Source organism: Gasterosteus aculeatus, chromosome 8 (assembly GCF_964276395.1).
Source record: "Gasterosteus aculeatus chromosome 8, fGasAcu3.hap1.1, whole genome shotgun sequence".
NCBI classification, from domain to species: domain Eukaryota; kingdom Metazoa; phylum Chordata; class Actinopteri; order Perciformes; family Gasterosteidae; genus Gasterosteus; species Gasterosteus aculeatus.
In genome coordinates, this window is record NC_135695.1 from 4906782 (window position 1) to 4928054 (window position 21273).

At 45.3% G+C, this 21273-nt stretch overlaps 4 protein-coding genes and 1 long non-coding RNA gene across 6 annotated transcripts; 1 reads left to right on the top strand and 4 right to left on the bottom strand.

Moving 5' to 3' along the window:
* Positions 1-65: 65 nt before the first annotated feature.
* On the bottom strand, positions 66-4488 carry LOC120824313 (protein wntless homolog). The gene is made up of 12 exons (XM_040185042.2): positions 4279-4488; positions 3804-4067; positions 3589-3716; positions 3369-3524; positions 3151-3287; positions 2552-2720; positions 2355-2452; positions 2204-2267; positions 1978-2121; positions 1820-1903; positions 1575-1740; positions 66-947 (listed from the first exon to the last, which is right to left on the bottom strand). Exons 1-12 carry the CDS (start codon positions 4472-4474, stop codon positions 847-849), a joined length of 1707 nt encoding a protein of 568 aa, XP_040040976.2. The 5' UTR covers positions 4475-4488; the 3' UTR covers positions 66-846.
* Positions 4489-4645: 157 nt separating this feature from the next.
* dr1 (down-regulator of transcription 1) lies at positions 4646-7830 on the bottom strand. The gene is made up of 3 exons (XM_040184255.2): positions 6628-7830; positions 6347-6510; positions 4646-5790 (listed from the first exon to the last, which is right to left on the bottom strand). The coding sequence occupies exons 1-3, from the start codon at positions 6845-6847 to the stop codon at positions 5644-5646; spliced, it is 531 nt and encodes a 176-aa protein (XP_040040189.1). The 5' UTR covers positions 6848-7830; the 3' UTR covers positions 4646-5643.
* Positions 7831-8148: 318 nt separating this feature from the next.
* LOC120823840 (retinol dehydrogenase 8) lies at positions 8149-11020 on the bottom strand. Its single transcript, XM_040184254.2, has 6 exons — positions 10789-11020; positions 9742-9903; positions 9434-9613; positions 9261-9354; positions 8640-8823; positions 8149-8550 (listed from the first exon to the last, which is right to left on the bottom strand). The coding sequence occupies exons 1-6, from the start codon at positions 10883-10885 to the stop codon at positions 8314-8316; spliced, it is 954 nt and encodes a 317-aa protein (XP_040040188.1). The 5' UTR covers positions 10886-11020; the 3' UTR covers positions 8149-8313.
* Positions 9498-11205, top strand: LOC120823843 (uncharacterized). Its single transcript, XR_013468517.1, has 3 exons — positions 9498-9640; positions 10828-10893; positions 11012-11205. It is a non-coding gene; the product is annotated as an uncharacterized LOC120823843 (long non-coding RNA).
* On the bottom strand, positions 11198-19464 carry scinla (scinderin like a). Of its 2 annotated transcripts, XM_078107646.1 has the most exons (19): positions 19289-19464; positions 18763-19196; positions 18380-18472; positions 16845-17037; positions 16565-16719; positions 15665-15826; positions 15431-15580; positions 15241-15333; positions 15030-15162; positions 14791-14879; positions 14472-14687; positions 14249-14382; positions 13362-13452; positions 12820-12990; positions 12456-12630; positions 12259-12374; positions 12045-12122; positions 11884-11944; positions 11198-11798 (listed from the first exon to the last, which is right to left on the bottom strand). In XM_078107646.1, the coding sequence occupies exons 4-19, from the start codon at positions 17023-17025 to the stop codon at positions 11632-11634; spliced, it is 2172 nt and encodes a 723-aa protein (XP_077963772.1). In that variant the 5' UTR covers positions 17026-17037; positions 18380-18472; positions 18763-19196; positions 19289-19464; the 3' UTR covers positions 11198-11631. The 2 variants fall into 2 exon arrangements, with proteins under 2 accessions (XP_077963772.1, XP_040040186.2); XM_040184252.2 differs by lacking the exon at positions 19289-19464 and having other exon boundaries at positions 18380-18557; positions 18763-18793.
* Positions 19465-21273: the final 1809 nt, after the last annotated feature.

Sequence of the window (21273 nt, forward strand, 5' to 3'; positions counted from 1 at the left end):
TTGGACAACATGTTACACAAAGTCTGTGTGAATGTAGTCACGTGACTGAAAATGAGTTAACACAGTACAAATCAGGAACGTTTATTGCCAAAATATGTTAAGACATAAAGGAACTTGACATCAGACAGACAATGAGACAATACAAAGAACATAGTACAATTAAAATGTACAGATTTTAACTACGTTATAAAATGAAATTGTAATGATGAATAAAGGATAAAAAAGATTCAAGTTAAAATAAAGTGAACTAGCGAACAGATAACCATAATCTACACAACTATTGTGAGTATGTGAAAGTGACAAGTGTGTGAAGGGAGTCAGCGGTGGAAAAAGGGATGTCAGATGATTCCACACTCCGTGGTGCAACTTAACATTACCTGAATATATGAACAGAGGGTTCTAAGTAAAATACATGCATTTAAATCCTACCTAAGCACAAGTATAGAAATAGTCTCCACTTTGTGTGGTTTAATGGCAGTAAAAGCAGAGTGGCAGTGGAGCGTTTCCCCTGTAATTAACACTTTAATGTGCTGACTGCAGTAGTTGCTCAACACTTCTACTTAATGACCACATAAACCCTGTGGAAAACATAAAATGACCAAAGTTGGCTTGCAAGCTGCTGAACGTTGAGCTTCACAGGCCCTCTGTAACTCGCTCCTCTAATAATCTAGACTGTTTTTTTGGACAGTCATTCTCGACGTTTCCCTATAAACTACATTTTAAGACATATTTTACTGCTACTTGAAAGTCACATTATCCATGAGCCCGCCGTGTTTATAGAACAGTCCTAAATGTTTCAGAAGCATCAACAGTAGTCACATGAAATAAAGGAGTTTTTTCTGGCGGTTATTCCTCCGCCACCTTCCCCGTGATCCTGTAGGCCTCCGTCGGTCCCCGAGGGCCACACGTCTGCTCGGCCGCTTGGCTCTCTGGCTTCTCCAGCACATCTGGGAACAGTAAAGCTTTTCTTCAAATTCGAGCAGGAGAAAAAGCAAGATGGTGATCCATCATCTAATGATCGATATAGTTTTCTGTCCTGTGTTAATGACTTAACATGTGAAATAAAAGACAAATGTTCCCATTAGAAATGCTTTATGTTTCTTTAAAAAAAGAGAAACACATATAAAGTACCAGTCAAAGGTTTGAACACATTTTCTCATTTAATTCAATGGGAAAGCGTCAGAACCGCTGAGCGGTCCTGTGATGTTTAGCGGGGATATTTGGGGCGTGTTGTTGTAATACTCATTCCGGCCACACGTGGTTGGCGAGTCAAACGTTACCTCATGGTTTTATCCAGGGAAGTTTCTCCACGCACTTAAAAATAAATGTTCATAGACTACGTGCTGGTAAAGAATGTCTTCATGCATTCACGTCTTTCTTTTGGCCGTTTTAACATTTGGGGAATAGTAGTATTACGACATAGGGTAGTAATGCAGGTTGAAATAGAAGTTCAAGTCATAAAAACATGAAAGGAAACCGTTAAGAACAGACATCTGAAAAACAAGATCCCTACATTGGTTTTGCCTCAGTGGGCTTCCGTATCATTCCTCCCACCAAGTTAAAACGTTACAGACCCGTTTGTTGACTGTCGCCTGACTTTTCCGTGCCGTGCTTGTGTGAGGGCGCGTAGAGGAAGAGGATGGTGAAAACATACAGGTTCCACATGCCGTAGATCCCTGTGAGAAAAGCGCTGTGGACTTCAAACGTGTAGCTTCCCCAGTGCCAGTGACCATCACTGACCTGGTGAAGAACATGAGGAAGAATTGTTAGTAAAAAACAATCATTAGGCTCCATGTTGACTATTAGAGGTAAGACGTACTTGATTTAATATAAAGAAGATGACCGTCATGGCGGCACACGTTAAAGTCACCAGCATCAAAAACTTGAACCGGAATATTATTCCCTGCCAGAGAGACGTAGAAGAATGTTGAAAAACTGATTTCAGGTGGGATTTGTTTTACTTTAATCCAAACAGACCTTGTAACGCAATCTCCTGGCCTTCGGCATCGCAGGGAGCTGCTGCATTTTGCCGCCGATGTTCCTGAACACACAACGCACCATGCCACACAGGGCCAGGAAGTACAGGCAGACAGAAAGCCCCGCCACCACGATGACGGTAATCTGAGCGGACAGTCAAGGAACGAGGCCTCGGTTCTAATGAAGCAGAACTCTTGTGAAGCCCCGACTGGCTCCTGAAGGATACGGCCAGCTTCATCCCACGTTCAGATGCCCAGACGCTGTAGAAAGGGTTGGTCAAATGAACCCCCCTTTTCCAAGAAGTAAAGCACAATAATATCTACGGTTATAACACAATAAAGCTCATGAGAAGCAGCCCCCCCCCCCCCCGTGCCTACCTGTCACTCAGGTCGTATACGAGGAGAAGAGCCGAGCCGAACATCACCAGGCCGACCTGCCACCAGTACGCCGAGAGGCGGTTCCTCCGGCTTTGGTCCTGCGGGATTTGGGGTTGAAAGAAGAAAAAAAAAAATGTGCACCACTGGCAATGGAAGCGTGGTGAAAGTAGAGTGGAGAGGAAGGAGGAGGCGCTGACCATGAGGTGTTCGCCACAGAAGATGACCCAGAAACAGAAGAGCGTGGAGTAAAAGACGCCCTGTTGGGCATCTTCCAAGAGCAGTATCCACGTCCACTCAAAGCCCAGCGAGAGCCACTCAGCCGGCACGTTCAGGATCGTCATGGCGACGCCCAGAGCAAAAATCACCCTGTAGCACACAGACGCAAGCTGTGAGGGTATTGACCCGGTTCTGCCAGGCCGAACATGCACTTAAGATCGAGCACTTCTTTTCCCACCGCAGGTTGTGTTCTTCCAAGTCTGCACTGAGTGACCCAGGAGCCTCAGTGGCACTTCAACTTAAAGTTCTAGGCTCCGTGTGCGGTTTTATGATGACATAAACTAATAATTTATTGCTTAATTTAAGAAATCAAGTATAGTGTCACATTTATTATCGCGTTATTCAGCTTCGGCTGCAAACTGACATAAAATAACAAAATACTTCGGGACACATTTATTCCTTTTCTTGACGTGTGTCTCTTTTTGTGTCATTTTTACGCTCAAATATGAATTCTGTTCCCGTCACAGCAGTTTGGTTGAGAAATACAACCAGCCTCTTCCCCCCCCCCGCTGGCTCTTACTTTTCCAAAAGAACTGGCGGCCTGGCCATGAGGCCGATCCTGCGCCAGTACCAAGCGGTCGCCACAAGTATCCAGGGACTGAACACAGTCTTCATGCTGATCCACACTTTAGTGAAGCCCCCATTCTGGTGGATGCCCTGAGGGAGGAGGGACACTAAACGCTTGAATCATTCGTATTCAAATGGAAACGCGCGATGAAGTGGACGAATCAAACTCACCACTATATGGATGTCTTTGATTTCTCCGATTCCCACATTCACCGTGTCGTTCACCGGCAGGCGGAGGTTGAACAGAAAATACTTGTGGGCCACACTTCCCAGCTCCATGAAGGGAATGGGGTCGCAGTGATAAAAGCGGCCCTCGTTTTCGTAGGTCTGCAAGAGCAGCGACTGTCAGGATTCACGCCGAACGCATTCAAGCGCCGCCATGCACACTTACCTTCGCGACGGCAAGCGTGCACCTGAGGGGCCTCCGCTCCACCGAGTGAAACTTGGCGCTCCACTCGGAGGTCAGGTCATCCCTGTAGGCCAAGCCGGCGTCGATGGTGATGACGACGTCGCCGTCTTCTGCGCGGGGCGAGATTCAGTTGGTTAGAAACGCGACGGCGAGAGCCCGCGTTGAGGACACGCGGAGGGGAAACGCACTCCTCTCACCGACGGGGTTGATCATGGTGAAGGCGATGTCCAGCTGCAGCACGGCCAGCATGTACTGAAACCAGGGGCTCATCTGCGCGTGCGGGAGAGGTACGTGCACGGCGAAAACAATGTCGTTGGCATCCAGCGTTTTGGCCAGAGGCTCGTCGAAGCTGTGGATCTGCTGGCAGCGGTTGGGTCCCCACGGCGCCAGCCACCGGCGCGCACGCTGGCGGTTGATGCACTTGGTGGCCAAGTAGCTAACGGCGCTGGTGGGACTGGGAGCTGTACGGCAAAAGAGGGACACTCCGTACAGGGACACGGGGCTGAAAGTTGCATCCCGTTGAGGACAGACGGACAAAAGCTTCAATGGATTGAGTGGGGCAGCTCGGGGGCAGACGGCTTGTTGCTGCGCTGACCTCACACACACGCGCTTTCTAGAAACAGTCCTTATATAACCATGTAAACAGAAAAAAATAGATATCTGCGTACTTACCAATCAGCGCTCCAACCATGATGGAAACAACTTGCAACACAAGAATGAATAAAACCAAGACAACCAATTTCTTAGTGCTCATGTTCTCGATGATCGCTCCTGACATTTCAGAGGATTTGAGGAAAAGCGACTTGCCAGCTCGTGTTCCCGATCGGCCCGGAGCTCCACTGCTGCCGGTCCGCCTGCTCCCACACATCTGCCTCTCCCGAGAGACACAAATCGCTTTCCAGCTAGTGTAGGAGGGAGGGAGGAGGGGGGGGGGGGCGTAACAGTCATGTGTCTGGGTCTACAGACCAATACAACTTTAAGATGGTTTTCTAAAGACATAACAAAAAGACACATAATGAAACAGAAAGTCACAGCGGTCTATAAAATATGATTCCTTTATTGCTTAAAGAATACAACTTCGCAGCATGGGCGAGCAGATGTGTGCATCAACACTGAGGATTGACCACAGTCACGATGCGAATGTTTGATACGTCACAGGATTCAACAAATTCAGTCTGGATATCAAAGCATCTTACAAAGGTCGAATAATCCTTAACGTTGTTTAGACTGACCCGGAGTCAGCGACGAGAATCACTTCAGCACCTAAAAAAAAACACACTAAGTCTGGGCGGTTAGTCCCTCCTCTATCTTTGGTTCTATGAGACAAAAATATAGTTTTCTGAAACATGTGTCTGATTAGCAATACTGCGGGTGGCTGAAGATAGAAACAAAATGAAACAAAGCATTTGAATGAGCTAAAATTAACCAAAATGTCCATTTTTTTTACATAACAAAAAATATTCCTATATTCACAACCCCTCAAATTATCCTCTGTCGAAGAAATACATTGAGCGAAGGTAGAGAAAATACTTTTCATAAAAGTGACCATCAAAACGACGAGACAATGCACTCCTCTGAAAACCACCAATGAGTGATGAGTACAACAGACTACGCTATCTGGTGCCGTACTTGTTCCAATATCACCAAAACTCACTGACATATCAGTGTCCACAACACATCCAGAAATCTAAAAATCACTCACAACATAATATGAAGAAATAATTAAAGAGGAGAGCATCTGGGAAACGGGGTGAGGGGCAAAAACTCTGCAGCATCTCAAGCCAGATCACGTTCAGGTTCTGATGCCTGAACGAGAGGCTTGAAATCCCCAGTCGGCTTTCCTCATCAGTGTCCGTTCCAATGTACATGATTCCAGGTTACACGGATGTCTACGGGCGCTCAAACACGCCTCATGTCTCTGCTCTGTGAACACACTGAGGGATTTGTGTGCCAGCGAGGTCCCAGGGGGAGGAGCCAGGAGGGGGGGGGGGTGGGTAGGGGGCGTCAGGACGAGGGAAGCCTGCGTCAGCCTACGCATCACATGTCTTCCTCTTCGTCTTCATCCTGAGAGGAGCCGGCCTGCTGGGCGGCGCTGGCAGACGCCGCGGCCATCTGTGCCTGTTGGGCGGCCTGCTGCATCTGTAGCCACTCTTGCTGGGCGAGCTCTGCCTGCTGCTGCCGCGCCTGCAGGGGCACGGCCAAACCAAAACAGAGACGTGACACGTGGGAAGGCGGACAGAGAGATCCTTAGGCACATTACAAAAAGGGTCGTGATGGCGATTTCGGGTGTGGGATTAGAGCAGAGGGGCGAATGTAAAGATTTCTGACCCAAAGATATTCAGACATGAGAAAGGGGATTACAATGAGGCTTTTAGCGATCTATTGCTGAGGTTGAAATACACAACGCATGCGGACTGAAGTTCACAAGATCAGTGTGTCATGCAACTGTATATATAATGCTGCATATATAACATGCAGATTACATTTATATCACTATATCGCTAGATTAAAAAGGATTCATAGGTCATCGCTATATTTGCAGTGAAATACATCGCAACTACTACAGACTTTGTGCAATAATGACAAAATTAAGAATCCACTTATTAGCCTGGTAAATTTTCATGCTGCTCAATGAGCCGTGCAAATATGTAAATGTCCAATTCCGCAAACCACGAACCATATTCACATTTTACACGACTTGGTAGGCAGTGAAATACACACAGCATTGCGAGATTCATACCTTGGCAAATAATTCCTGTTGTTGCCTGAGGAGCTCTTCCTCTGGGATGCCCAGGTTCTCCAGCCGGGAGCTGGCCTTCCTCCTCTTCAGAGCTACGGTCTTACACTCCTGCAGCACGTCTTTCACCTCCGTGATGTACGACGCGAAGCCCAGGCTCTCGAGAGCTGCGGCGTGAAAAAAACAGAACACAAAAAAAAAAGCGAAATGAATGAACGTCAAACGTGTTGTGATCGCGAAACGCTTGACAGCTGGACGGAGCCGCACGCGGGGCCCGGACTCACCGTTGATGACGTGCTCGGGAGAGATGGTCTTCTTGTCGGACTTGTTGCATATTTCGTTGGCTTCCGAGGAGATGAGGTGGATGAACTCCGTGCAGCAGTTCACCACCAGCTCCCTGGCGTCGTTCGCCACTCGTACGTTGGGGAGAGTCTCTTTGATCATCTTGTTGATGGCCGCTCTGGGGATGGTGAGGTCGTCGTCATTCCCAGAGGAAGAAGCCATCGTGGCAGGCGAAGGTACGGGAGGAGGAAAAGCTCCGGCTCTTGGCTGGGTGGTGAAAAACGTTGGCGGACGACGAGCGAGCCTAACGTACGTCGGGTGATTCAAATGTCATCAAGAAATGAGACGTTTTCTCAAAATAAAGCCGGTTGGGCAGCTCGCTACGTAAGCTAACGGCGCATTCTACGTGTTAAAACAAACTATGGGCAGTTTATGTTTAGACCACCGCTGTAACACAGAATGACAGAAAACCAAAAGGTCCAAAAAAAACAAACAGATAAGGATACAAACACGTTAATACCGGGGATGAAATGTGCTTAACTTGCTAGCTACCAAGCTAGCTTAGTAGCCGTGGTCCCTGTCGCAAGTAAGCCACAACCCAGAAGACAAGTGAAAGCGGAGTCGGGTAGCATGGCTAAAGCTAAGCTAACAATGAACTGCCACTGTCATGTGAAACTAAATCGTTAGAGACGACAAGCTGAATGAAGTTGCCACAGCGCTGAAATGTACTCTTCTTCCGATCGACTACCCGAACCGAACATGTCGAAAGATCCCACAGATATCGCCAGTTCATTAACAACATTGCATTTTTTCAGTAGCATTAGCATCAATTTGTGCGGAAATGACGTTAGACAGAGACCCGGATGCGCGGTGCTGCTGCTGCTTCTTCTTCTTCTTCTTCTTCTTCTTCGAGGTTTTACGGCAGTCGGCGGCCATTACTCCCACCCGCAGGTTTTATGCGGCTCGTCTGGGAAGTAGACGAGGACAGGTGGCAGCAGCAGGGGGCGCGCTTACAAAACGCTGTCATGTAGAAACGGTGCTCAGCCGGGTTCATAGATGAAACAGGGACTTCCTGTCCGATCTGTTGACCACTAACCGGAAAGCTTTATACAGAGCCAGCTCATCTCCACCCAAGTGGTTTTGGAAGTTGCAGAGCAAAGGTTTACTTCCATCTGTTGTTCAGTTAGATAATTAAAGCACATTTTCCTCTCTGTTTTGTTATTGTCTATTGCTCTCTGCTCTCTGCCTACAAACCAAGAACATCTTTACGAGACACATAAACATACGTAAACACTTTACATAAAACAGTGTCACAAACACAAATACGCACAAAGTGAAGCTTTTCTTTAAAAAATATTCACATTACTTCTCAACAGGGCCGTGTCACCATCTAAACACCTCATCTCATGCACTGACTTTGTGGCCTCCCTTCATTAGTTTGCTTACTACTGACATATTGTGTAATAAAGGACTTTGGGGCTTAAAGGGTTTAAACCTGCAGCAGGAACTCACAGACATGTCTCTTTTTTTAAATGCATTGTCACATTTATTTTTAGCTCTCATATTTGTTCATAAAGAACACAGATTCAGTATTTCACGCAGCTAAGAATGTTTTTAAATAGAATAAAGGGAAACTACAGTTGCCCTACACGTGGCTGAATGTACCTCGCTAAATGCACGATGCCGCACTAGCCGCTCTTGTCCTTTTCCAAGGTGAAGCTCTTTCGGCTTCTCCAGCGCAGAAGCTTGAGGAAGTTTAAACTGGCATTGAAGACCTTGTCATGTTCAAACACCATTTTGTAAAACGTGTCAATGGGGAGGTCGCCGTTGGGGTCAGCATATTTGAGCGTGGTCATAGGGGTGTAAAGCGTGTTTGTTTGATGGCGGAAGGGGGGGTTCTCCATGGTGATGATCTTGTGAGTATGCTATAGGGGGAAGAACACAGAGCTGATGTGACCCAGAGGAACAGACAATATAACGATGAGGCAAAGCACGTGGATTAAAGAGGCTGTACCTCCGCTACATCTTCAGCCGACTGCCCGAGGCTTTCAAAGATCTGATTGTAGTTCTTCAAGTAGATGTTGACGAACATGTCGGCAGTCACCCTGTCGGCTTTGCTGAGGTCAGTCTTCATGCCCTCGTCGTAGACTTTACGCTCAAACTCTGTTATCACTGGACCTGGCTCTATCAGGCTGATACTGAGGACAGAAAGGCAGAACAGGCATCCTCGTATCTCACCCGGTGGCATGCAAAAGAGGAGAAGGAGAGTGCTGCAGTTTTCAATATACTGTGTTCATGGGAAACCACCCTGCAGAGCCCTTCCCTCTGATGTGTTCGGTTAATGAATGCTCTTGTGTTAGTACTTGCCCCCGACCAGGGTGTGCTGTGGTCTGGTGGGTTTTTTTTGTTGCCACAACCTACTTTTCCTGGTACATGTGCCTCTCAATAGTGGGTTCAGTTGTGCAATATGATTGTGTAAATATTTCTACACAGATAAGTGTTGGTTTCGCAGGCATTTACATGTTGTCCCTGAAGGGGAACATTGCTTTCCCTATCCTGTGAGCACAATTTGAATCCCACTGAGAATGTTGCGCGAATTAGAAATAGCAGAGCGTGCAACGTGACGGCATCTTACTTCAGATCAAATCTCAGGGCTTGCACCGCTAAGCTTTCGCAAAAGCCTTCCACTGCAAACTTGGACGCTGCATAGACGTCGTTGAATAAAATCCCTGGAAAACAGAGTGAGGCACTGTCAGGAATAGTAACTCCAAAAAATGAACAAACTCAGGATGAAGGGAATGGACCGACCCTGAATGCCCATGACGCTGCTAATGACCACGACGTGGCCTCTTTTCCTTCTCTTCATGTCAGGTAGGATTTCCTTCAGCAGACGCACAAGCCCAAAGAAGTTGGTGTCCATGACGGTCTTCATCTCGTCGATGGACTGACACTCGATGGGCCCAATCAGACCCATCCCAGCATTGCTTACTGGGAGAGGAAGTCAGGCATGACGAGGCATGTTATCAAAGGACGTGCGTAATAGAAAACCGGTAGCAGCGTTAAAAGCTGTAGTTCTACTTTTTCAGACTAAATTGCACCATGTGGTGTGGACTTACTGAGAATGTCCACCCTGCGCTCTGGCAGGCTGTCCACGCAGGCTTTGATGGAGTCCTCGTCACATACGTCCAACTGTTTGAGCTCCAAAGTTCGGCCCAGGGTCCGACCTGCTGCCTCGACCAGCGCCTCGCCCTTACTCAAGTTCCTCATGGTGGCATAGACTGCAACAAGCAAAATCCTTTGAAGCTCTGGCGTGAATGCAGAATTAAGGAGGCGTCTTTGTTGTAAAAACAAAGCAATAGTCTTGATATTAAAGATGTTAAACACAACTGCAACATCCCAGTTGCGTGGGACGATCTGCAGACACTGGAACTATTTCTTACATAGGAAGTGGTTCCAATGAAAGCTCTTGACATAGAGGTATGTTTATCCATAGCGACCAGGCCTTTGTTTCTGGACAGTGATGATACTGTTGAATCGGTGCTGGCTCAAGTTTCAGAGGTGAAACCAACACAACCTTTCCTTCTTTTATTTGGTTAAATATCTTTATTTAAAATGTGTTGATAAATGATAAGTTAACTGAGCGTATATTATTAGATTTGCAAAATAACTGTAAGCAAATAGCTTTCAAGGATTGATGTCCAAAAGCAAAATTGCCACTCGTATGAAAGGGCCTCTTTCAACTTATTTGCAACGGTGTAACCAGTAACTGTCAGTAATATCACAAAAGGATTACTATACTCATGAATATTCAACATTATTTTACATCTAACTTCATTTTAAATAAAGAGTCAGGGATAAAGCTTGTCTTAAGAAATAAGGCACCCTGCAACTTTACGAATATTTGACCCTTTACTTGACTAAAACAATACGGCAAAAAATATACTTCAAAATAATATGACTTGGTTCAATTAATGCAGTTGATAATAAAAAACGTAGCCTTGAGAAATAATTGACACTTTGCCGTTAAGCTACCATTCTAAATGTATAATACCATCTCATATTTTGATTCTCTTACTATTCAGTCTATTTGCATACAGAACCAGTTTTAGAAACATAGTTGTAAGTTATTGAAAATTGTTTTTTTTATTATTTGGCTATTTTACCCATGAACCTTTTCTTCTCATCCTTTGCAATGCGGACAGCCAAGGCGAGGCCGATCCCAGAGGAGCAGCCCGTGATGAGTACCACCTTCTGGGTCATCGTGTCTGGTAAGTGTTGCTCCTGCAGCACAAGCAGCTCCAGCTGCGGAGAACCAACGCCAACAAAAGAGAAAGGAGGCGCAGGGCGGCGAGGAGACCCTTATAAAGCCTGCTCCTTAATCCACAGTTATGCAATTCAGCAGAAGCCCTGTGGACATGGGCTGAAGATTATCGTTGAGCCCGGACTACACAGTGCTGCTGCCTGGGGAGGATTTAGGCTCATGATAACAAGTTTATTGGGGAGGGAGCGGCCTTAAAAGATTTGGCTGAAAAAACATGTCTTGTTTGAATAAAGATATCCAATCAGAGAATCTTCCAAAATCTTCAGCGTTTTTATTTCAAATTCAGAATTCCTCAATCTACATTTGTCTTTGCAAGCTAGGCTGTAAATGGAAAATGTTTTGACAAAAATATAAATTGGTTTTGTTGAAACAGAAACACATTCTCATACATGATAAACCGAATTTGGGGAGAAATAGTGCACCACTGGATCCTAAACAGTTCTTTAAATGCATACGACAGAATGAAAGCCACAAAGAAATTAGTAAGTAGTATTATAGAATGATAAAGCCTGTGTGCTGAATACATCAGTGTGGAGAAATGTAGTGGGAAATCTTTAATGCACCTTGATCCAGACACAGCATGCTAAGCTCATATTGTCTAATGGTTTGTTAACGTTGGAAGTCAAGACATACAAAAAGTAATGAGCCTATGCAGGTTTTCTTGCAGCGTCGTGGTTTTCCACTTCTACTTTGAGATAAGGTCTTGCAGGCGCTGTGCATCATCTTTCCCCCACATATCTGGGTCCCAGGCGTGGAACCATCCGGTGAAGGAGGGCGGCTCGTTCCCCAGTTTGATAGTGGCGATGGGGACTCCACGGCGCCCAGACGGGTCCTTATTCAAATATTGTTCGGCTGAAAATGAAAAAGAGAATGCATTCATTGAAGAAAAGTATCTAATGTCGCTTCTCATCTTCTTTAATATTTCTGTTTGTCTTACCAATATTGAGAGATCCAGTTTTCTCCGTCTCATTGGCATCACTTCCGACCCAAACATAGACCTGGCGGGAGTAAAACCAAAGGGATTCATGCATATTGCAGCAATTTATTTTTTAAAGAGATCACGCTGAATAATTAGTTTCAAGGCGAATGGCAGCGTACCTGATTGCCGGTGTCCAGAATCATGACATCATCGGGTGCCAGATCCATCTGCGTGAATTCTCCGGGCACCTCCTCTGCCTAAATATAGAGACGCGCATATTTGTGAAGTGGCGATACGATTTACATTCAAATAAACAGGTAAGAGACATGCATCAACACAAAGTAAGCAACCAACATCCTTTGGTACATTTACGCAAAAACCCAAGCTACTCACTATCAGCGTGCCGGTCTTGTTCGAACAGCCAAACAGCCTTGGAGGCTTAACTGTCTTCTGCAGGGCCACGGAGGTCTGGTAGTCCTTCTTCCCACCGAGTGCTGTCCAGAAACCAGCTGGGACAAAGACAAGGACAAATGACAATTTGTCCATTTTACACTGCAGTGTTTTAAGCCTCCCTTTTCCCCCCAGCTCACCTGGCTCCTTGCTCTCCTCCACCTCAGTGGCAGCCCCTCCCAGCAGGCCGGCGACATACTGGGCAGCAACCTTCTCCTCCGGTGTCGCTCCCTTCCCTACCCACGTGAACAGGGAACTGGGCGACTTCAGCACAAACACGTCATTGGTGTTGAGAGAAGAGGCAGTGGGCACCACCTGCGTCCCGGCAAACACAAGGAGAGGGAGAATGCTCATGAAGCCTCAGCGGAGTACATTTACGCAAACACAAGGAGAGGGAGAATGCTCATGAAGCCTCAGCGGAGTACATTTACGCAAACACAAGGAGAGGGAGAATGCTCATGAAGCCTCAGCGGAGACGCATTCGATGTGCTGAACCAAACTGACCTCAACAGCCCGCGTAGCTTTGGTGGAGCTCCGGCGGATGTGGAAGAGGCGCGTGCTGCCGGGCTTGCTCTCGCCAGACTCACGGGATGTCCCGCCCAGGTGCACCACCAAAGGGTTAGCTTTAAACACGCTCACAAGGTGAGGGGGTTCTTGTCCCTGCGTGACGCGGATCTGCCAAGACAAAAGCAGCTTAGCCAACAGATATGATGAGGGCCTACGCGAGTCATGTGCCCTATATGCTAGAGCGAGACATTAAGGGAGTAGTTTGCTCAGTCGCTGTATGCCTGAGAGTGAGAAGATCAATATCACTCTGTTCGATATGAAGCTACAGCTGGTTAGCTCAGGATAGCATAATAGCAATCCTGCCAGCACCTCTGAAGGCCAGCCATTAGCACAAGGCTTGGTGTTTCCCAATGTTTCCAGCATTTATGGGAGTGGTATTAACCTCTCATTAACCATTAGCAAGAACTATTCCTTCAAAGAAAAACCTTATAGAAAAAACTTAAAGTTATCATACATAGTTTTCACAGTAAATGTCTTACCTGGGTAGCTGCGCCACCCATGGAGTCGTCCAATCGGACGGTGAGAAAGGCTGAAGCAGCCAGTTCATCCTTGGTGCACTTTTTCCCTTGCCTAAACGATGCAAAGCCATAATTTATTGAAAAATGGATCAACCGTTAAGCAAAATCCATGGTTATATTGACTGCTGGGATTGAAAAGCAGGGCAGTCAATTGAATCCTATATGATTGGTATATATGGACAGACTCTAAGTCTTTATGTGTTTGGCACGGGTCGGCCTAACAACACCCCTGAACTGTTATATTATTTGACGACAAGTACAGCCTCTCGTACCTCATTATAATACGGGTAGATGAAATCCAGCGTTCTGATTGGTTGCGTGTGAGTCACGAGGGGTACATTATTGAGTGATAATGTTCAGTTGCTGTTCACATTGACCCGAGCGTTTTGTATCACTGCTTATTTAGGTATTTTTTGTAACTTTCTTTCCCATTTCCCTTTCCATCTATTATTACTCTCACTTTATTAAATCGCTCTATGCTACAGTAAAATGAATGCACAGAAATGGTTGCTGCATTTTACCTTATCTTTAGTTGATATTTTAGGATAGATAATGTAGACTTTTATTCGCCCAGCAGCGGGAAAATGTACACAATCACAGAAGCAGGGGTAAAGTGCACACAGAGACATAGTTAAAAACAAGATCAAAACATTTAAAAATACCAGTAATTAAAAAAAAAAAACCCAGTAACTGCATATTATATATACAGAAAATTAGTTAATTAATAGTACTGTGAGATGTTATAGATACAGAAGAGCTATTGCATATATCTAAAAAAAAGGAGGCCAGTAAAGGCCCAAGAACATTTTTCTGCCTTGGTGCCCCCAACAAGTCGCTCCGGCACTCACCAGGTGTAGATGATATGCTTCTCTCTGCCTCCCGAGTTGTAAGAGTACAGCACCAGGTAACAGTCGCCTCCATAGAACTGCCCATAGGTCGATGGGTCAACGGGTACTTTGTCTCCTCCTTCCACGCGCCAGATCTAAAGATACCGACCGTTGTCACACCTACACGTTTAACGGCTGAATCAATGCACAGCGAGCGTGAGTGAAGTCCGGCCAGTTACCACACCTTGACTTTCCCGGAGCCGTCGTCCACCATGCCGTGCTGGGCGGCCATGCTGTCGTCGCTGTGGAGTTTTGAGGCGTCGAAGGGAATCTGTTTGACCTTGGCGATGCTGCCGATGGTGTAGGCCTTGCTCGGGCCGGTGGTCTCTTCCTTGTCCAACCAGTTGAAGAAGAACTGCTTGAAAAGCGTGGTCTCGCCCCCCGCTGGGAGTATCTGGATCTGTGGAGAAGCAGACAGAAGATCGGGCATGTTCGTAAACAGAGAGACAGGATTAGGAGGACACGTTTCTGGTGGCGGACTTTTAACTACGTTGCCATATCACCTGGGTAGTTGGGGAGTAATTCTTGTCCTTGATGAACAAGTTTGCGGTAGTCAGTGCTGCATTGCGCTCATCTTGATTTGCAGCGCTGCCTGGAGTTTGGGGTGCGACGCAGTGGTTAAAGACAACAAACATTGGTTGATATGGACGAGTTTTTGAGTGATCTAAGCATTGATGAATACACAAAACAGAAGTATCTAAATAAGATGTTGCAGAAATGGACAAATGTTTTGTTATCGGACCTTTCCAGACAAATATCTTTTTGTCTCCTCCGTTGTCCACGATGTAGCATTCGCTGTTGGAGAGCATGGCTTGTTTGAACGGGTTTTTATCTGCCACCATAGTGCTCGTCATTGAACCTCCAGCATTGGAAATCTAGAAAACAACATGCATATTTACCACCAGAATAGTCAATACGTTAACATTTGTAATGCGGTATTTGCACTGATTTACCAGATAGAGGGAAGCCTGGTTCTTGTTCCGCGTGTCGGTCTGCAGATCGCTGTCAGAGCTACCTGAAGGCAGGTCAGGCTTGGGTCCAAGCACCTATTAATAAACACACAAACACAGATTGCGACGTTGCACTCAAACCACTTCCTCGCAAAAAAATATATTTAGATTTAGATATTGAAATGAAGCGCACTTCAATGACATCTTCCGGCTCGGACCCTTCATCAATCATCTTTAGTTCACCACGACCTTGACGCTCGTTGTCGCGGATCGCAATGGCAATCTCAGTGGTCTTCAGGCGCTCAAAGAAGTTGCATTCACTGCCGGACCAGTGGTAGATGAGCTGGGAGAAAAAGAAGAACGTTGTCAACTTACGCCGGCACTATTTCAGTCCAACACATTTGACTACTTAGTTCTTCTTGATCACCTTTCCCAGCTCGATGATGAAGCAGTCTCCTTTGTTGAAGCTGTCCCAGGTCATGGGAACCTCAATGGCTCGGATTATCCGACGACCTTTGACATGCAGCAGGCGTTGGATATTTGCATCGTTGGTCACAACGTGCTTGAAGCCTGAGGCCACGCCCCCTTTCTTTGACACAAATAAATAATCAGTGATATCACATTACACTGCAGCGGGCCCCACAATCGCATGTTGATTTAAGCTAAAGGCTAACTAAAGATTTAAGATGTCAAATCATTCCTTTAGAGATGTTTGGATTATTATTATTATTATTTCAAATTTATATTTTCCCCTTTTGTGATACTAAAGTGGCTGTAGTTGGTTTTCCGGCTTCTGGTGTTGTGACATCAGAAAACGAGTTTCTGCTCGCTTTCTTTGCCAGCACATGGAAATCTTTAGCTGAAAACTTGAAGAAGCAACAAACCCCAACTCGCTCCTCCTTCAGGTCACTCCATTGGCTTCATCTGTTTTTTTATTATGGTACAAACACCAGACGTGGGGCGACGGGCCCTTCTCCTCTGGAACGCCCTCCCCATCCACATCCGCCCACCCAAGCATCATTCCAAACGAGCCTTCAAGTGCTAACCGCTACGCCCTCCAGTACGCGACTCCATCCGCCCAGTTTTTCCAGTTCTTTTCTTTTTTTTTTTATTAAATGTTCTGTTTGTTTCTTTTTGTTTGCCCGTTTCTCTTTTTTTTGTTTTGTTCGGTTTGTCTTTGCGCTCTGCAAAGCATCTTAGAGAATTCAGAAAAGGACTATTTCAAATTAAAGTATTTTTAATGTAATGAAATGAATGGATCTTTCTTAAACGTCACATGTTTTGTTTGTTACCATGAAAAGAACACCGTGTTTATGGCATATTTCACCTTGTATTTGATGCCAGACTTGAAGTATCCCAGAAAAGTGAGGGACTCGTTGTTTTGATACTCAGAGAACTGAATTGGGGCTCCTTTCATGTGGGTGTCCAGTTGGGTCATGAAGATGGCAGCACACCCTTTCTCATCCTGGGAAGCTTCTTCACCTGCGGTTTAACAGACAAAAACAAAATATACAAAATAACAAAATGAAGGGAAACCTTGGCTGAACAATGGGGTGGGGGTTCATTATATTATAAGCCAGAAATTGTTTTGAGGTGAAGTTCAATACCGAACCAGGAGTGAATGTTGTAAGATGGAGCACGGGTGGTGTTGAGCACTATGTAGGAGTCTCCAGTGAAGAAGTCGCCATGGAGTTCAGGGGGGACGGGTGCCAAGTCCATTTTCTCGATCCGCCACACTTGCAGGCCGGGCTTCTTCCCTGCGGCCGCGAACTCCTTGTGCAACGCCATAGTGCTCTGGGTCTGAGGGAAGACACGTCTTCATTAGCAAGTAACCCATCAGGCACAGCAAGGACAGATGTTAGAACACAGCTGTTGGTATACTGTAACAGCTTCACGCGGGGTTGAAAGGAATATCTGAACCATAACTGGAAAATGATGTCACTCTTCATGCTCGAATATAAAACAGTCTCCAGGTGCAGCTTCAGAAATTTCAGATTTTCTCCTCTATTCATAAACTTCTTATGAATTGCATTTAATCAAAATTTGGGGATAATTAAAGTAGACTAATGGCAAATTTAGGTAATGAAAATGAGCAGTGTTGAATCAATAATTGGATACAGATTTCCCTCAGAACTCGTCATAAAAGCATTGTCTCGAGTTTTATACCATCGGCATATTCTGGGTGATGTTTAATATGTTACTGGTAATGAATTGTGTGCATCACAAATCATTCACAAGTCAATCAACAGGGTGTTGTGTTCCATTTGTCGAAAAATAAAACTAAATCCTCTTCATCTCAGAACAAAAGCTCTGCCACGTATTCCCTGTGCATAATTTGCTGCTTAACCTGTAATACAGGTTCCATGTAATTAGCCGCAGGGTGTTGGTATAGAAGTGGTGAAAAAGAAAAATCACCTGATCCATCAGGTGAGGGCGTGTCTTCTACACTCACTGCAAACATACTCAGTGTTTTTTGGGGCCTGAAAAGCCGCTCCTCCAAGTCCAAAGAAACAAAACTTCCTACTATACAAAGAGTAATTATTGCTGCGTGTTGCTGCACAGGGCCTGAGACTCGAGTGCAAAATGACAGCGGAGACCAGGTCTTTGGAGCAGGCAAGTTCTTATTTGATGGACAACAGGTGCGACAGTGAGTAGGATATAATCACTGATCTAGAAAAAGGCCCAGAATTCAGTGGGTTATCTCATCGGCTTGGAAAAACATCGTCTTAATACATAAGAGTTCTCACGCGGAAGAACAACTAGACTCTGATGGGGGAAGCAGGTAAGTTTATAAGGGTGGGGTCGTCAGAGGGAAACACCGGGGGCTAGACATTGGATACAGGTGAGAAGAATGAGTAATCAGGAGAAAACCCCCACACGAGGCTACCGAGGCGTCGCAGTTAGGTGGAACTTTGGGAGAAAATGGATGTATGCAAAGAATATTAATCGTGCACCAAAGTATTTATTACATGCCAGTAAAAATGTATACAGCTGTTTTGCCTCCTTCGATGTGACTTGAACACTTGTTCTAAATAGGTAAAACAAGCATTTAGTCCATTACTTCATAAATATCCATCTGAATAGCTTAAGAGAGTTTTTCATAGCATTCTAAAGGTGCAGATGATCAACAACTTGGCATTACCTGGTGAGGAGAGAAGGTAGATGCTGGATGAGAAGGACGGGACACTGAACTGCTGCACGTCCAGGTTTCCACCCTGATTGTCTGTGCTCATGTCTGATATATAGTGCAGAGACACATCCGCGTTGAAAAGGAGAGGCGTGTCCAGCTGCAACCCGACCCAACCCACTTTAAGCAAGAGCTGCAAAACAGAGACACGTTTTGCATCCTCATGCAAGGCTAAATTAAAAATAAAATCTGAGACCACTGAAATAAAACCCAAGCATGGCCATTTCATATGTTATTTCCATTTAAATCATTAATTCTCAATCTATTTACAAACTATGCATCCATATGCATGTATTGTAGACATTTAGGTGTAAGTATTATTCATGATTTGAGCTTACCATGATGAGTTGAAACAAGGAGCGACTGTAAGCCTGCTCCGCCCAAAGATAACGTAATCAAATTTTAGGCACAGAGGGAATGAAAGCTGCAGAATCATTTAGATCCAATATAATGTGAATACTGTGAAACACACTCTTCTTATCTGGTGGCTTAGTTGATCAGACATCATAACCCTGCAGGAATAACTCCTAGCACCTAAACCAAGGTCTATAACACAACCTGAAGAGATCTTTGTTCTCGTGTGACGCCTCCTGCTCCCGTGTGACAGCTGGACAGGGAGTTAAGGCACAAATCTCTCCTCTGAGCCCTGGAAGTCGCCTCAGGTTAGGGCTGGGTCCATCAATCCTTCTGCCAGAGCTGCATCAGCACATTCTTCCTCGTTGAGTAGGGTACACACAGCTACACGGTCTTTGTCTGGGACATACCGATGTGCCTGCACAAGACCAAACACACACAAACAAGTGCACACACACACACAGTCTTAACTGTAGCCCAACAGGGAAAAAGCTGCCAGCTTCAGGCTACCTGTTCCAGCTTGTGCGTGCCTGAAATGGATGTCATCTAGCGTGGGGCGTTGGGCGTTGGCTGATATCAGCATAGGAAGGAAAATATCACGCGAAGACGAGCAGCGTTCAGCACTATGTGGCTGGAACACAGCTGTGAAGCATTCGGGCTCCTCTTGGTTTCAAGTGTTCTTCAATAAATTTCCTTTTAGAGAAAAATACACAATGAAGCAACGAATGCTTTGGGCGTGGCTGCCTTTTGATTGACAGGTCTCTACCACAGTGTTTCCTCATTTGGCTTTGAAGCAACGGTGGACTTCACTGTGACTTTGTCCCCTTCTGATATACAGTCTAGCTCAGCTTTCCATGAACACAGGAATGGAGGAGAAACAACCCTACAATGCAAATATGAGAACTGTGTCCCGTTGATGCAGTGGTATCAACTGTCAAATATATAGCTAGTGGCAAGAAAGAAAATAAATGTGTTCCAGAAAATATTGAACTTCAAATAAAGCAATAAAAATTCATGTGTCTTTAATTTATCTATATTTACATTAATATTCCTGGATTATCTGCAATCCCCCATGGAGCCCCTTATAAAACCGGCCCTTCATTTAACTAGGGTTACTTTTAATGTATATCGGCTTTAAGCAGGATACAGGCAGGAAAGCAATAACCTGACATGAGCGCTGTGATGCAAGGGAAAGGCAAGGTGAGTGGGATGGACTCGCTCAGGATATTGAAGCATTTGCTGTCCTGAGTGGGTTCATGTTGCACAGTATATTTGTGAAAATATCTTTTACTAAGCCAAAGACATTAAGCAGACAGAATACAATTTGGTTTGGGCCAAAAGAACGGACGTATGACAGAAAGTGAAAAGTAGATTCAGTTTTTGGAGATTGACCTTTAGGGTAACAGGGTAATTCACCATTAAATAGCCGTATTGCCTGACAAGATACTCACCTTGAATAGCTCGTTACGGTCTGTTATGACGCTCTGGCGTAAATTCAGGAACAAAACCTTGTTCGGAGACGGAGGAAATCAAGACGAAGAGTTTTATAAATGTTGCTAAATTGTTGCAGCAAAGGACATCTGTCCTATCTCAGGTACATAAAATATATATATATATATTTTTTTTCTTACACAACATTTCAAAACATTCTATTAAATTGGCCAAATTTTGCATTTTATTACAGTTCATTGTGCACATGCAAACACATAATAGAGTAAGATGGCAGGTGAAAATTGTTTTGAGGAGGCTGTTGCCACAATAAGGCGGATGAACAGGTTTTCACTCCAATGTTCTTTAGAAAATGCACCACAATACGTTTGCTGGCAGGCTTCAATTAAGCTGTTGCAGACTCGTCTACACATTAACCCCATAAACACCGGCGCTGAACCTGAAAGGCGAGGGACACTGCACAGGCAGGATGTCATGGTTACGTTCTTTTAACCAAATCAGTGCAAATACACTTTTCATTTTCACGGAAATCCCATTGGTGCCGACCCGGGATTACACACATTTCCATAAGAAGCAAGTCAGATAAAGAAAGTCGAGGCAAGGCAAGTTATTTTGTATAGCACATTTCAAATAATTAAGAAAATGGATTTAAACATTGTGTGTGAGGAGCTTCCTAAACCCACGAGCACAGAAGATGCCGATGGAGACAAACAACGCCCCCTGTGCAAGTGAGGACGGGACGTCCCCCGTCCTCTCCTCGGACGCGTGGGGCGAGTGGTGACGGGGTGGCGGGGCAGGGAGCACGTAACCCTGCTCTCTGGGTCTGGGACTCACTGTGAAACACAAACACAAGTGATGAAAACCTTCAAGCTCAACTTTTACATTGTTGCGTCCAATCTGGCCTCCAATGATGGAACTGTATTACTGATATTTCAGCAGTCTGTCACGGTTACTGATACCGGAGTACGGGAGAACCCAAATGCACGACTCGTACACGATGGACAAGACAGGAGGGTTTTAATCAAGGTTCAGGCAGGGTCAAAACC